Source organism: Anomaloglossus baeobatrachus, chromosome 8 (genome assembly GCF_048569485.1).
Source record: "Anomaloglossus baeobatrachus isolate aAnoBae1 chromosome 8, aAnoBae1.hap1, whole genome shotgun sequence".
NCBI lineage: Eukaryota > Metazoa > Chordata > Amphibia > Anura > Aromobatidae > Anomaloglossus > Anomaloglossus baeobatrachus.
Window position 1 is genome coordinate 33,050,814 of NC_134360.1, and position 17,371 is coordinate 33,068,184.

At 49.5% G+C, this 17,371-nt stretch overlaps 1 protein-coding gene across 1 annotated transcript in view; it reads left to right on the top strand.

Moving 5' to 3' along the window:
- GXYLT2 (glucoside xylosyltransferase 2) overlaps window positions 1–17,371 on the top strand; it is a 59,348-nt gene that overhangs the window by 26,662 nt on the left and 15,315 nt on the right. The window contains exons 2-3 of the mRNA XM_075320709.1: window positions 418–601; window positions 9,398–9,529. Coding sequence (XP_075176824.1) covers window positions 418–601; window positions 9,398–9,529 — 316 coding nt within the window. The remainder of the gene's footprint in view (window positions 1–417; window positions 602–9,397; window positions 9,530–17,371) is intronic.

Genomic DNA, 17,371 nt, shown 5'->3' on the forward strand with positions numbered 1-17,371 from the left:
CTGTACTGTATATGCTTTAGAGGAGCACTGCCTTGTGGAAACTTTGAGTGAAACTAAGAAACTTTTCTACAAGTACAAAAAAAATCCTCTTTTTTTTTTTTTCTTCCCCAAGAGCCTTCCAGATGATATGGGTGCTCTATGGTGGTGCCAGAGGGCATGGGTTTACAGTGTGCAGATTTCCTTGCCCGGACATACCCCATGATGCAACCCCCAACTGGGTCACAATGCAAAATCTGTGACCCGCCCCCCCCACCCCACCCCGGCATCTAAATGCATCTGCAAAAAAGTATCCAAACAACCCAAGAACTTTGGATTTTGAGTCACTTAATGCCCCACTATTTTTATCCTGAGCCGAGTGAAATTGGATTCTATTTTTCAGTTCGCTGATGTAATAATATTTCCGCCATCCTTCCACAGACTCGCAGAACAAAAGCCGAAAGCCGCGGCTCCTGCGGAATGGATGCACCTGGCTGTGGTGGCGTGCGGTGAGCGCGTGGAGGAGACGGTCACGATGGTGAAATCCGCTGTGCTCTTCAGCGTGAAAAAAATCAGATTCCACATATTCGCCGAAGACGCGTTAAAACCGGAATTTGATCGAAAGGTAAGAACACTAGGGAACTAAGCAAAAAAAAGGGACAAAAAAAAAGACCTCCATCTCTGCAGAAAGACCACCCATGAGCCACATAATGGGGTCCTATACTTCCAGCAATGTTTGATCTATGACTGGTCAAAACAGCCATCAATATGGCAAATAAATGATTGATCGAACCCAAAATCCATCATTACCTTTATCCATGCAAATCACCTGCATTTAGCTGCAGTACCAGACTCGGCCACGTGCATTTGGATGGCGCTGTTAGAGGCAATGTAAGGACTGAAAGCTCCAGATGTAATAATGATATATTTATTAATTTATATAGCACTATTGATTCCACAGCGCTTTACATACATTGGCAACCCTGTCCCCATTGGGACTCACAATCTTAAGTCCCCTATCTGTACGTTTTTGGAGTGTGGGAGGAAACCGAAAAACCCCGAGGAAACCCACGCAAACACGGGGAGAACATACAAACTCCTTGCAGATGTTGTCCTTAGTGGGATTGGAACCCAGGACCCCAGCCCTGCAAGACTACAGTGCTAACCACTGAGCCACCACAAGACTGCAGTGCTAACCACTGAGCCACCGTGCCACCCCCATTGAGCCTCAGACATGACACATCTCATGTATTTGTCCACTATAACTTTGTGTATATCTCCGTTTGCCATTGTTCTATCGTGAAAGTCCTTTTAGCCGCCTGGGTTTGCAGGGGTTAATGACTCTCCCTATAAACCTCACACTCTCCGGCCATGGGAGATGACTGCTGTGACCTTGCACGATATTGACCATTGCTGACTTTGCATTGTGAAATGGCAGAAGACAGAGCGCCAATTACAGGACAAAGAACGGAGGAAGGGAAAAGAAATGCGGAGAATCCTCCGTGCTCAGGAGAGGGAAAGGAGACGAAAGGGGTTTCCTAGAGCGGTCCGCCGGAGACTCCATACCGGGGTCTGTAACGTCACACTGGTGAACACCCCTGATTTTGGTGGGACGATCACATGGACTGGAGCAGAAGTTTAGTAACAACCAATTGTCCCCGAAACTACAACTCCCGCTGATTTAATATTGGAGGATCAGACATAAGCAGGGAGCAGGCGCCCGTCCTAGCTGTGTCATGGCCGCCTGTGTCCGCGGCATCATAGTACATTGTATAATGATATAATTTTTATTTCTATAGCGACCAATATATTACTCAGCTTTTTACAATTCAGAGGGGACATGTGCAGACATTACAGAGTAAAAGACCTCAACAGATGCCAAGAGGAGTCAGGACCCTGCTCACAAGCATACAGTATGAGCCCCCACATAACCCTATATACAGTATGAGCCCCCACACAACCCTATATACAGTATGAGCCCCCACACAACCCTATATACAGTATGAGCCCCCACACAACCCTATATACAGTATGAGCCCCCACACAACCCTATATACAGTATGAGCCCCCACACAACCCTATATACAGTATGAGCCCCCACACAACCCTATATACAGTATGAGCCCCCACACAACCCTATATACGGTATGAGCCCCTACAAAACCCTATATACGGTATGAGCCCCCACACAACCCTATATACGGTATGAGCCCCCACACAACCCTATATACGGTATGAGCCCCCACGCAACCCTATATACGGTATGAGCCCCCACACAACCCTATATACGGTATGAGCCCCCACACAACCCTATATACGGTATGAGCCCCCACACAACCCTATATACGGTATGAGCCCCCACACAACCCTATATACGGTATGAGCCCCCACACAACCCTATATACGGTATGAGCCCCCACACAACCCTATATACGGTATGAGCCCCCACATAACCCTGTATACGGTATGAGCCCCCACATAGCCCTGTATACGGTATGAGCCCCCACACAACCCTGTATACGGTATGAGCCCCCACACAACCCTGTATACGGTATGAGCCCCCACACAACCCTGTATACGGTATGAGCCCCCACACAACCCTGTATACGGTATGAGCCCCCACACAACCCTGTATACGGTATGAGCCCCCACACAACCCTGTATACGGTATGAGCCCCCACACAGCCCTGTATACGGTATGAGCCCCCACATAGCCCTGTATACGGTATAAGCCCCTACATAACCCTGTATACGGTATAAGCCCCTACAATGAGCCACACAGCCCATATATACAGTATGAGCCCCCACACATTGCCCCTATATACAGTATGAGCCCGCGCACAGCCCCTATACAGTGTGTCCACCCATATCCTGTCCACCGCCATTAACTTCAGAACGGCGGCAGCTATAGGCATAGAAGTGGTGTCTAGGTATAGTAAAGTAGCCATGCGCTACACAATGAAACCACCTATAGCGCCACCTGGTGGAAAACAACAGATTTAGCATTTTTATCTCGAAAACTAAACTAGATAGAGGAAAAAAAAGTGAATTCAAAAATTGTAGGGCATCAACAATTCCATACGAATCGACACCTTGCATACAGAAATGCTATGATATGAAACCCATGCCCCCCCCCCCCAAAAAAAACCCCATTGAATGCTGTTCACGCATATGGCGCTCATTTAACTTTGATGCACAAAGTGTCCCCCGTCAGCTGCAATGCACATCTGGACTCTGCACAGCATACTGTATCTGGCTGCACGCTGTGCAATATGGCAGGTGACACGTTTGCACAAGCATCTGTGATACGTCGTCGTAGTTCCTGCAATGTCGGTGGAGGGGTCGCATACACCTGCTGTTTGATGTGACCTCACAGAAAGAAGTCCAATGGGGTCAGGTCAGGTGAGCGGAGGCCACTCCACACAGCCACCATACCCAATGACTTGTAGGAAGGTCTCCATGAGGTATCGCTTCACGTCCGCAGCCTTGTGAGTTTTACATGTTCTAATCATAGCATTTCTGTATACAAAGTGTGGATTCACATTGAATTGACGATGCCCTACAACTTTGTAATTCACTTTTTTTCTCTATCTCGTTCCGTTTTCGAGATAAAAATGCTAACTCCGTCGTTTTCTACCAGGTGGCGCTATAGGTGGTTTCATTGAGTAGCGCATGGCTACTTTTACTATACCTAGACACCACTTCTATGCCTATAGCTGCCGCCGTTCTCAAGTTAATGGAGGTGGACAGGATATGGCTGGATACGCTGTATACAGTATGAGCCCACACACAGCCCCTCCTATATATAGTGTAAACCCACACAGCCCCTCTATATACAGTAAGCCCACACACAGCCCCTCTATATACAGTAAGCCCACACACAGCCCCTCTATATACAGTAAGCCCACACACAACCCTCTATATACAGTAAGCCCACACACAACCCTCTATATACAGTAAGCCCACACACAGCCCCTCTATATACAGTAAGCCCACGCACAGCCCCTCTATATACAGTAAGCCCACACACAACCCTCTATATACAGTAAGCCCACGCACAGCCCCTCTATATACAGTAAGCCCACACACAACCCTCTATATACAGTAAGCCCACACACAACCCTCTATATACAGTAAGCCCACACACAGCCCCTCTATATACAGTAAGCCCACACACAACCCTCTATATACAGTAAGCCCACACACAACCCTCTATATACAGTAAGCCCACACACAACCCTCTATATACAGTAAGCCCACACACAACCCTCTATATACAGTAAGCCCACACACAACCCTCTATATACAGTAAGCCCACACACAGCCCCTCTATATACAGTAAGACCACACACAACCCTCTATATACAGTAAGCCCACACACAACCCTCTATATACAGTAAGCCCACACACAGCCCCTCTATATACAGTAAGCCCACGCACAGCCCCTCTATATACAGTAAGCCCACACACAACCCTCTATATACAGTAAGCCCACACACAACCCTCTATATACAGTAAGAGCCCACGCACAACCCTCTATATACAGTAAGCCCACACACAGCCCCTCTATATACAGTAAGCCCACACAGCCCCTCTATATACAGTAAGCCCACACACAGCCCTCTATATACAGTAAGCCCACACACAACCCTCTATATACAGTAAGCCCACACACAACCCTCTATATACAGTAAGCCCACACACAACCCTCTATATACAGTAAGCCCACACACAGCCCCTCTATATACAGTAAGCCCACGCACAGCCCCTCTATATACAGTAAGCCCACGCACAACCCTCTATATACAGTAAGCCCACACACAACCCTCTATATACAGTAAGCCCACGCACAACCCTCTATATACAGTAAGCCCACGCACAGCCCCTCTATATACAGTAAGCCCACACACAACCCTCTATATACAGTAAGCCCACACACAACCCTCTATATACAGTAAGCCCACACACAACCCTCTATATACAGTAAGCCCACACACAACCCTCTATATACAGTAAGCCCACACACAGCCCTCTATATACAGTAAGCCCACGCACAGCCCTCTATATACAGTAAGCCCACGCACAGCCCTCTATATACAGTAAGCCCACGCACAGCCCTCTATATACAGTAAGCCCACGCACAGCCCTCTATATACAGTAAGCCCACGCACAGCCCTCTATATACAGTAAGCCCACGCACAACCCTCTATATACAGTAAGCCCACACACAGCCCTCTATATACAGTAAGCCCACGCACAGCCCTCTATATACAGTAAGCCCACGCACAGCCCTCTATATACAGTAAGCCCACGCACAGCCCTCTATATACAGTAAGCCCACGCACAGCCCTCTATATACAGTAAGCCCACGCACAGCCCTCTATATACAGTAAGCCCACACACAACCCTCTATATACAGTAAGCCCACACACAACCCTCTATATACAGTAAGCCCACACACAGCCCTCTATATACAGTAAGCCCACACACAACCCTCTATATACAGTAAGCCCACACACAACCCTCTATATACAGTAAGCCCACACACAACCCTCTATATACAGTAAGCCCACACACAACCCTCTATATACAGTAAGCCCACGCACAGCCCCTCTATATACAGTAAGCCCACGCACAGCCCCTCTATATACAGTGTGAGCCCACGCACAGCCCCTCTATATACAGTAAGCCCACGCACAGCCCCTCTATATACAGTAAGCCCACACACAACCCTCTATATACAGTAAGCCCACGCACAGCCCTCTATATACAGTAAGCCCACGCACAGCCCTCTATATACAGTAAGCCCACACACAACCCTCTATATACAGTAAGCCCACACACAACCCTCTATATACAGTAAGCCCACGCACAGCCCCTCTATATACAGTGTGAGCCCACGCACAGCCCCTCTATATACAGTAAGCCCACACACAGCCCCTCTATATACAGTAAGCCCACACACAACCCTCTATATACAGTAAGCCCACACACAACCCTCTATATACAGTAAGCCCACACACAACCCTCTATATACAGTAAGCCCACACACAACCCTCTATATACAGTAAGCCCACACACAACCCTCTATATACAGTAAGCCCACGCACAGCCCTCTATATACAGTAAGCCCACGCACAACCCTCTATATACAGTAAGCCCACGCACAGCCCTCTATATACAGTAAGCCCACACACAACCCTCTATATACAGTAAGCCCACACACAACCCTCTATATACAGTAAGCCCACACACAACCCTCTATATACAGTAAGCCCACGCACAGCCCCTCTATATACAGTGTGAGCCCACGCACAGCCCCTCTATATACAGTAAGCCCACACACAGCCCCTCTATATACAGTAAGCCCACACACAACCCTCTATATACAGTAAGCCCACACACAACCCTCTATATACAGTAAGCCCACACACAGCCCCTCTATATACAGTAAGCCCACACACAACCCTCTATATACAGTAAGCCCACACACAACCCTCTATATACAGTAAGCCCACGCACAGCCCTCTATATACAGTAAGCCCACACACAGCCCCTCTATATACAGTGTGAGCCCACGCACAGCCCCTCTATATACAGTAAGCCCACACACAGCCCCTCTATATACAGTAAGCCCACACACAACCCTCTATATACAGTAAGCCCACACAGCCCCTCTATATACAGTAAGAGCCCACGCACAACCCTCTATATACAGTAAGCCCACGCACAGCCCCTCTATATACAGTAAGCCCACACACAACCCTCTATATACAGTAAGCCCACACACAACCCTCTATATACAGTAAGCCCACACAGCCCCTCTATATACAGTAAGCCCACACACAGCCCTCTATATACAGTAAGCCCACGCACAGCCCCTCTATATACAGTAAGCCCACACAGCCCCTCTATATGCAGTAAGCCCACACAGCCCCTCTATATACAGTAAGCCCACGCACAGCCCCTCTATATACAGTAAGCCCACGCACAACCCTCTATATACAGTAAGCCCACGCACAGCCCCTCTATATACAGTAAGCCCACACACAGCCCCTCTATATACAGTAAGCCCACGCACAGCCCCTCTATATACAGTAAGCCCACACACAACCCTCTATATACAGTAAGCCCACGCACAGCCCCTCTATATACAGTAAGCCCACGCACAACCCTCTATATACAGTAAGCCCACGCACAGCCCCTCTATATACAGTAAGCCCACGCACAGCCCCTCTATATACAGTAAGCCCACGCACAGCCCCTCTATATACAGTAAGCCCACGCACAGCCCCTCTATATACAGTAAGCCCACGCACAGCCCCTCTATATAGTGTGAGCCCACGCACAGCCCCTTATATACAGTGTGAGCCCACGCACAGCCCCTCTATATACAGTGTGAGCCCACGCACAGCCCCTCTATATACAGTGTGAGCCCACACATAGCCCCTCTATATACAGTGTGAGCCCACGCACAGCCCCTCTATATACAGTGTTTGCCCACGCACAGCCCCTCTATATACAGTGTGAGCCCACGCACAGCCCCTCTATATACAGTGTGAGCCCACACATAGCCCCTCTATATACAGTGTGAGCCCACACACATCCCCTCTATATACAGTGTGAGCCCACACATATCCCCTCTATATACAGTGTGAGCCCACACACAGCCCCTTATATACAGTGTTAGCCCACACACATCCCCTCTATATACAGTGTGAGCCCCCACATGGCCTCTTAAATACAAAAAGAGGGCAGGTGCGGCATCAACGTCCACAGGAGAATACCAAGGTAAACCGTTAAACCAAAGACTTTTAATGGAACCAATAAAACTCAAAAAAATCAATGTATGAAAAAACTAATGGTGGATAAAACAAGTAGAAACTAAGCCTTTCGGTCACTCCTTACACTTGCATACATATGAAAAAAACAAAACAAAACCCACCCCATACTTGCCTTGCTCTGGTTGCCGCAGCGCTCTGCTGCACTGACCCTCTGCACAGCAGTTGCGCTGATGTGATGTCACTGCGTCTGCTATCTTGCATGCTGATTGGTGGAAGAAGGAGCCGGCGCCTCTTCCACCAATGAATGCATCCTGAGCATGTGGATAGCGGTGACGTCTGGCGGTGGAGGACACGGTGTGGCCGGCAGTCCACTGGTTTTCTCGGGCCGCACTTTGCCCAGCCCTAGTATAGCGTAGTAGTAATAGCGAATCAGGCATAGGTGTAGAGCAGGATCCTATTGTGGTGGCCTGTGCCTGCCACAGCTTAGTAATTGTATCTGTTATTACTATGGGCTCACGCTCACAGCCAAAAAAGATGCAGGAAAACTGCAAACCCCTATTGTTTCCATCACTTTCAAGAAAGCCGATACATTAGGAATAATTATTGACATTAAGGGCGGCACGGTGGCTCAGTGGTTAGCACTGCAGTCTTGTGGTGGCTCAGTGGTTAGCACTGCAGTCTTGTGGTGGCTCGGTGGTTAGCACTGCAGTCTTGTGGTGGCTCGGTGGTTAGCACTGCAGTCTTGTGGTGGCTCAGTGGTTAGCACTGCAGTCTTGTGGTGGCTCAGTGGTTAGCACTGCAGTCTTGCAGCGCTGGGGTCCTCTGCTTAAATCCCACCAAGGACACCATCTGCAATGAGTTTGTATGTTCTCCCCGTGTTTGCGTGGGTTTCCTCCGGGTACTCCGGTTTCCTCCCACACTCCAAAGACATACAGTTAGGGACTCTAGATTGTGAGCCCCAATGGGGACAGTGTTGTCCATGTATGTAAAGCGCTGTGGAATTAAAAACACTATATAAATGAATAAATATTATATCTAATATATAAAGCTGAATGTCTGTGTCTGTGATTGGCATCTGCACCGTCGCAGCTACAGCCACAAAATTTTGCACACTCACACTTCTGGACCCCGAGAGCGTCATAGGCTATGTTTTGAGGGGAAATTTTAACCCCGTGCTTTACAGTTATTCACCAAAAAACCTGCCTCCATTAAAGCGAATGGAGCTGGGAGCCACAGTGCAGCCACGCCCTTATATGGAATGTTGGCGTGTCACAATGCAGCCAGGGAAAGAGACAGACACAGACAGGGTAAGAAACAGACAAAGAGACAGAGACAGACACAGGGAAACAGACAGGGAAAGAGAGGGAAAGGGACAGACAGGGTAAGAGACAGACAAAGAGACAGACACAGGGAAAGAGAGGGAAAGAGACAGACAGGGAAAGAGAGAGAGAGAGATACAGAGGGGGAGACAGACATTTATAATTACATTTTTATCTATTTGTTTTGTGGTGTTTGTGTGCAGAATACATTTTTGTTAATACATTCTATTTTGTTAACAGCAGTTATTAACCCAGGCGAAGCCGGGCAGTACAGCTAGTATATTATATTATTACATTAATGTATCACTTTTCTTCCAGCTTCAAGAGTGGCCACATCAGCTGTCCAGAAAATTTGACTACAAGATCTACCCCATCACGTTCTCTGTCGGGAACGCTCAGGAATGGAAGAAGTTATTCAAGCCCTGCGCGGCGCAGCGTCTCTTCCTTCCGGTGAGTCCGGTGATTGGATGCAGGTTTCGCCTCCGTCTTATTCTGCGTCTGGTCGTCTACACCGGATTATGTGCAGCTTTTACTTTCCCCCTCTAGCAAGACATATTTTTTTTCTTTTATGGTTTCTTAAGACTCTCCTGGCCGGCAGATATTTTTCCACTTGATCTTTCTTTACTGTGTGATTTTGCTCTCTTTGAAGACTCGGTCACAAGTTAAGTCACCGTGCCAGGAGCGCTGAGCGTGCCACGGCTTGGAATACTGATTCTGAGGCCCGGGCAGTAAGAATAGTCGGCCTATTGAAGGAGGAAAGTGTGTCCCCGTGAGAGAGACCAGGGAGGAACAATGGGACCATTTAAAAGGGTGAGGTGACCGGGCAGGGTTGTGCTGGCCCTTGAACCGTGTGTGTTTTATGCTTAAAGGGACAGTCACCCTAAAATAATAATTTAAAAAAACTTCTAAAACTTTTAGATCGTGATTATTTAACAAGCCTAAAGTTTAAGATAACCGTATTGAAAACAGAAGGCCAAATCCTTGCCGTCTTGTCCATTTCAGCTGGAGACTAACTTTGGGGTGTGGCTTTGCTATTGGGGAGGGGCTTATCTGGTTTCCCTTTACAGGCAGCAGAAGCTCCACTTTCAGCAGAGGTTTGAGCTACTTGTGTCTTATCCCCCCTTTGCTTATAGAAGACATTGCAAACTGTAACGGTATGTCCTTGCGCTCCTTTCTCTTTTGCAGGGACGTGCACTGTCATTCTGCGCTGCCCGGTGTGTCTGCCTCTCCACCTTGTGGTTTCTCCTCCTCCTGCCTCCCGGAGTTTGTGCGCATCACAGCATCTCCGATAGCGCTCCGAAGGAGTGCGCGCCCACTGCTGCCCCTCTCTTAAAGGGCCAGTGTGCCACTCCTAGGAAGTGTCTCTCAGCCGATCACTGAGAGGTACTGGGTATTTGAGGCAATCTCCCACTAGGGGAGGTGCCTAACCAACACTATAGTTCCTGTTAGTGAGTTTGCTCTGTCTAGTCGTCAGGTCACCCGTCCTGTCCTGTTCCATCCTGTCCTGTATCCTGGTCCTGTGCTATATCCAGTACTGTTCCGCCCTGGTGGGCGCCTGGTTCCAGCCTGTCCTGTCCTGTACCTGGTTCCCACCCCATTCAGCCTGTTTGGCTCCTGGGTCCAGCCCGTCCTGCCTGTTGGCACCTGGGCCCAACCTTTCCTGCTCATACCTTGCTTCAAGCCCTGTCCTGCCCATACCAGGCTTCCAGCCCATCCTGCCCATACCTGGCTTCCAGCCCTGTCCTGCCCGTACCTGGCTTCCAGCCCTGTCCTGCCCGTACCTGGCTTCCAGCCCTGTCCTGCCCGTACCTGGCTTCCAGCCCTGTCCTGCCCGTACCTGGCTTCCAGCCCTGTCCTGCCCGTACCTGGCTTTCCTGCCCGTACCTGGCTTCCAGCCCTGTCCTGCCCGTACCTGGCTTCCAGCCCTGTCCTGCCCGTACCTGGCTTCCAGCCCTGTCCTGCCCGTACCTGGCTTCCAGCCCTGTCCTGCCCGTACCTGGCTTCCAGCCCTGTCCTGCCCGTACCTGGCTTCCAGCCCTGTCCTGCCCGTATCTGGCTTCCAGCCCTGTCCTGCCCGTATCTGGCTTCCAGCCCTGTCCTGCCCGTATCTGGCTTCCAGCCCTGTCCTGCCCGTATCTGGCTTCCAGCCCTGTCCTGCCCGTATCTGGCTTCCAGCCCTGTCCTGCCCGTATCTGGCTTCCAGCCCTGTCCTGCCCGTATCTGGCTTCCAGCCCTGTCCTGCCCGTATCTGGCTTCCAGCCCTGTCCTGCCCGTATCTGGCTTCCAGCCCTGTCCTGCCGGTCCCTGGCTTCCAGCCCTGTCCTGCTCGTCCCTGGCTTCCAGCCCTGTCCTGCCCGTCCCTGGCTTCCAGCCCTGTCCTGCCCGTCCCTGGCTTCCAGCCCTGTCCTGCCCGTACCTGGCTTCCAGCCCTGTCCTGCTCGTCCCTGGCTTCCAGCCCTGTCCTGCCCGTACCTGGCTTCCAGCCCTGTCCTGCTCGTCCCTGGCTTCCAGCCCTGTCCTGCTCGTCCCTGGCTTCCAGCCCTGTCCTGCTCGTCCCTGGCTTCCAGCCCTGTCCTGCTCGTCCCTGGCTTCCAGCCCTGTCCTGCCCGTACCTGGCTTCCAGCCCTGTCCTGCCCGTACCTGGCTTCCAGCCCTGTCCTGCTCGTCCCTGGCTTCCAGCCCTGTCCTGCTCGTCCCTGGCTTCCAGCCCTGGACTGCTCGTCCCTGGCTTCCAGCCCTGTCCTGCCCGTACCTGGCTTCCAGCCCTGTCCTGCCCGTACCTGGCTTCCAGCCCTGTCCTGCCCGTCCCTGGCTTCCAGCCCTGTCCTGCCCGTCCCTGGCTTCCAGCCCTGTCCTGCCCGTCCCTGGCTTCCAGCCCTGTCCTGCTCGTCCCTGGCTTCCAGCCCTGTCCTGCTCGTCCCTGGCTTCCAGCCCTGTCCTGCTCGTCCCTGGCTTCCAGCCCTGTCCTGCTCGTCCCTGGCTTCCAGCCCTGTCCTGCTCGTCCCTGGCTTCCAGCCCTGTCCTGCTCGTCCCTGGCTTCCAGCCCTGTCCTGCCCGTACCTGGCTTCCAGCCCTGTCCTGCCCGTCCCTGGCTTCCAGCCCTGTCCTGCTCGTCCCTGGCTTCCAGCCCTGTCCTGCTCGTCCCTGGCTTCCAGCCCTGTCCTGCTCGTCCCTGGCTTCCAGCCCTGTCCTGCTCGTCCCTGGCTTCCAGCCCTGTCCTGCCCGTCCCTGGCTTCCAGCCCTGTCCTGCCCGTACCTGGCTTCCAGCCCTGTCCTGCCCGTATCTGGCTTCCAGCCCTGTCCTGCTCGTCCCTGGCTTCCAGCCCTGTCCTGCCCGTACCTGGCTTCCAGCCCTGTCCTGCCCGTACCTGGCTTCCAGCCCTGTCCTGCCCGTCCCTGGCTTCCAGCCCTGTCCTGCCCGTATCTGGCTTCCAGCCCGTCCTTCCTGTTGGCACCTGGCTTCCAGCCTATCCTGCCCGTCCCTGCACTCTGCCTGTCTGTCCTGCCCTGCTGTATTTGAGACTCTGTCCTGCCTGGTTCTGTGCCCTTCTCTGTCCTGGGGGTCAGCTGTCACAGTCCCGGCCCTTGACCCCATGCTAGGGTAGACCCAGGGTCACCCTGTGGTCCAGTGGCTCCACTTTCAGCTCACCGCAAGTACCATCACTGGCCGGCGAGCATGTCCCTTTATATCAGCCAAAAACTAAGCTCCAACCATTATTAGGCTGATTACTTTTTAATTAGATCATGTTAATTCTTTTTAACCTGTACATGGCCTCAGGTTAAAATAAATAACAAGCTGATACATTAAAAAATTAATCTTAATAGTGGTTGGAGCTTAGTTTTTGTCTGACACAAAGCTCCAAATCCCGTGCACAGACAGAACATACTAGTTTGCTACCTGCAGCCACCACTAGAGGGAGCTCACTGCATACTGTGTTGTCATTCAGTTCAACTTTGGCTCCCCCTAGTGGTGGCTGCAGGAAGTTAAGAATTTTATCATTTTACTTTGCCTTTGCAGGGGATTTGTAGCTCTGTATCAGAAAATCCGAGCCCCGACTGCTATCAAATATATATTAAGAAATTAGCACAGAACCTATCAGTCATGGACATAGCGGACACTTCTGTGTAGTTACAGATGTCTCAAGAAAGTAACACATTTTCCGTGGGAAAAACCCTGATTGATTCCATTATGCAGCCGTATATGTATATGATTTCACAGTTTAATCCCCTGAGGGATGGGAAAGCTCCAGACCCCCTAACACCAGAGCCGTGTGTGATTTTGGGGGGGGGGGGGGGGTTTGCTGCAGCACCTGTTCTTCAGATTGACTACAAACATCTTGGCATTAGACTTCTTGCTGATTTCTTAATACCGCTCATCCCTCCACCGTACATTAACTCTTAATTGTGCGTCGAGAAGTTTTTATCAGCTTTTGTTGATTACTTGTCTTTTCCCTTATGATGGCAGGTTGGGGGTCTTCTGTACATCTGCTTTATGAGTCCCTCTTATGTCGCTGTGCACAACACTGCATTTAGTTTAGTGTCATTATCCCTGGTGTTTAGTGGTTAATAGTCACATGTGCAAGCCGTGCATCCTGCGGATCAGTGCCCATTTTCCTCATCTGGAATAACTCGCATATACAAGCATCCTTAAATTTAGTGCCCGTGTCCCTGGTGTCCAGTAGATTAACCTCCACATACGGAGGTAGTGCCTGTGACCGTGGGCTGTAGTGGATTCTTGCATTCTAGTAGTCTAATGTTTACATACAGTACAGACCAAAAGTTTGGACACACCTTCTCAGCTCTAGAACAACTGTTAAGAGGAGACTTTGTGCAGCAGCCTTCATGGTAAAATAGCTGCTAGGAAACCACTGCTAAGGACAGGCAACAAGCAGAAGAGACTTGTTTGGGTAAAGAACACAAGGAATGGACATTAGACCAGTGGAAATCTGTGCTTTGGTCTGATGAGTCCAAACTTGAGATCTTTGGATCCAACCACCGTGTCTTTGTAGAAAAGGTGAACGGATGGACTCTACATGGCTGGTTCCCACAGTGAAGCAAGGAGGAGGAGGGGTGATGGTGTGGGGGGGGGGCTTTGCTGGTGACACTGTTGGGGATTTATTCAAAATTGAAGGCATACAGAACCAGCATGGCTACCACAGCATCTTGCAGCGGCGTGCTATTCCATCCGGTTTGCGTTTAGTTGGACCATCATTTATTTTTCAACAGGACAATGACCCCATCACACCTCCAGACTGTGTAAGGGCTATTTGACTAAGAAGGAGAGTGATGGGGTGCTACGCCAGATGACCTGGCCTCCACAGTCACCAGACCTGAACCCAATCGAGATGGTTTGGGGTGAGCTGGACCGCAGAGTGAAGGCAAAAAGGCCAACAAGTGCTAAGCATCTCTGGGAACTCCTTCAAGACTGTTGGAAGACCATTTCCAGTGACTACCTCTTGAAGCTCATCAAGAGAATGCCAAGAGTGTGCAAAGCAGTAATCAAAGCAAAAGGCAGCTACTGTGAAGAATCTAGAATATAAGACATATTTTCAGTTGTTTCACACTTTTTTAAGTATTTCCATCCACATGTAGTAATTCATAGTTTTGATGCCTTCAATGTGAATTTACAATTTTCAGAGTCCTGAAAATAAAGAAAACTCTTTGAATGAGAAGGTGTGTCCAAACTTTTGGTCTGTACTGTATGCAGGTGCCCTCAGGTCTTGTGCGCACGCCCTTGCTCTGTAGATGATAAATCCTTATGTATGTAAGGTTACTCAGTTTAGAGCTCCTGTCCCTGTGTCTAGTGGCTTCAAGTCCACATATGCCTATATCCCTAAGATTAGTGTTAATGTCTCTGGTTCAAGAGTCCAGCTATTTAGCGCCCGTATGCCTGGTGTCTAGTGGTTTCATGTTTACATATGCACATACATTTATTGCCCATGTCCCTGGTATCTAGTGGTTTAATGTTTGCATATGTTCACATCCTCCTGTTTAATGCCCATGTCCCTGGTGTCTAGTGGCTTGAAGTTCCTCATGTTTAGTGCCCATGTTTCTGGTTCATACGCAGATTTCTTCATTTTATGTCCTTGCTTTCTAGTTGCTTGATGCGGAATTATGCACTCGTCCTTTGGTTTAGTGTCCATGTTCCTGGTGTCTATTGATTTGATTCTCACATATGCATGTGTCCTTAGATCTAATTCCCATGTCCCTGGTCTCTTGTGGTTCCATACTCTTATACAAATTTACCCGCTTAAGTATTCAGTTTTCTGTTGATCAGCGCATTGACCCCATAAACATATCCTTAATACTTGTGCCCATGTCCCTGGTGTCCAGTGGTTTCATGCTCATGTGCACATATCCTAAAGATTAGTGCCCATGTCTCCAAAGTCTGTTGGCTTGATTCTCATATATGCAAGTGTCCTACTATTTAGGTCCCATATCCCTGGTGTCTAGTGGTTTCATGCTCACATATGTAAGTGTCCAAGTTTAGTCTCTGGTGTGTAGAAGATTGATGCTCACATATACAAGTGTCCTCACATATGTAGCTGTTCTTTCCACTTTAGTGCCCATGTCCCTGGTGTCTATTGGCTTCATTCTCATATATGCAAGTGTACTCATATTTACAGCCCATATCCCTGGTGGGTTGTGGTTTCATGCTCACATATACAAATGTCCTCACATGCGTAGGTGTTCTTTCCACTTTAGTGCCCATGTCCCTGGTGTCTATTGGCTTCATTCTCATATATGCGGGTGTCCTCATATTTACAGCCCATATCCCTGGTGGGTTGTGGTTTCATGCTCACATAGGCAAGTGTCCAAGTTTAGTCCCTGGTGTGTAGAAGATTGATGCTCACAAGTGCAGGTCTTCTCTCCGCTTTAGTGCCCATGTCCCTGGTGTCTTTTGGCTTCATTTTCATATATGTGAGTGTCCTCATATTTATATCCCATATCCCTGGTGTCTTATGGTTTAATGTTCACTTATTTAGATTTCCCCACTTATGTGTTTAAGTCCCTGGTGTCAAATGGATTGATGAGTCCATATGAACATATTTTAGATTTTTAGGGCCAGTACCCCTGCTGTCCTTGTGGTTTGATGCTAGATTTAGTGTCCATGGCCCTGGTGTCCTAGTGGTTTGATGCTAGATTTAGTGTCCATGGCCCTGGTGTCCTAGTGGTTTGATGCTAGATTTAGTGTCCATGGCCCTGGTGTCCTAGTGGTTTGATGCTAGATTTAGTGTCCATGGCCCTGGTGTCCTAGTGGTTTGATGCTAGATTTAGTGTCCATGGCCCTGGTGTCCTAGTGGTTTGATGCTAGATTTAGTGTCCATGGCCCTGGTGTCCTAGTGGTTTGATGCTAGATTTAGTGTCCATGGCCCTGGTGTCCTAGTGGTTTGATGCTAGATTTAGTATCCATGGCCCTGGTGTCCTAGTGGTTTGATGCTAGATTTAGTGTCCATGGCCCTGGTGTCCTAGTGGTTTGATGCTAGATTTAGTGTCCATGGCCCTGGTGTCCTAGTGGTTTGATGCTAGATTTAGTGTCCATGGCCCTGGTGTCCTAGTGGTTTGATGCTAGATTTAGTGTCCATGGCCCTGGTGTCCTAGTGGTTTGATGCTAGATTTAGTGTCCATGGCCCTGGTGTCCTAGTGGTTTGATGCTAGATTTAGTGTCCATGGCCCTGGTGTCCTAGTGGTTTGATGCTAGATTTAGTGTCCATGGCCCTGGTGTCCTTGTGGTTTGATGCTAGATTTAGTGTCCATGGCCCTGGTGTCCTAGTGGTTTGATGCTAGATTTAGTGTCCATGGCCCTGGTGTCCTAGTGGTTTGATGCTAGATTTAGTGTCCATGGCCCTGGTGTCTGGTGCTTACATATGGCCATATACTTACATGACCTAAGTTCCTGGTATCTAGTAGCTCCATCCCAATATATCCTAAAGTGTTATAGTCCCTGGTGTCCCAGTGGTTTGTCACGGATCTATATAGGTTTTTGCATAAGCGCGATTGTTGGACATGATCACATTGATGAGTATAAGGGGCTAAATACTAAATCCAGTCCTAGTTATTGGTGTTAAAGGTGCCGAGTACTATAGCAGAGTGCAGCGACACTCATTACCGGAGGACCCGGTGTTCCTGCGCTTTACACAATCATGTCAGTAAAAATAGTGTAATACTGTATTTCCCCTGTGGAGGCGCTGCAGTAAAATTGAACGTCACATTACTCCTCAGATCTCTAGGCACTCCCTAGCAGAAGGTGGACAATCCCTTTTAAGTGCTCCTGTCTGCAGGGTAATGTAT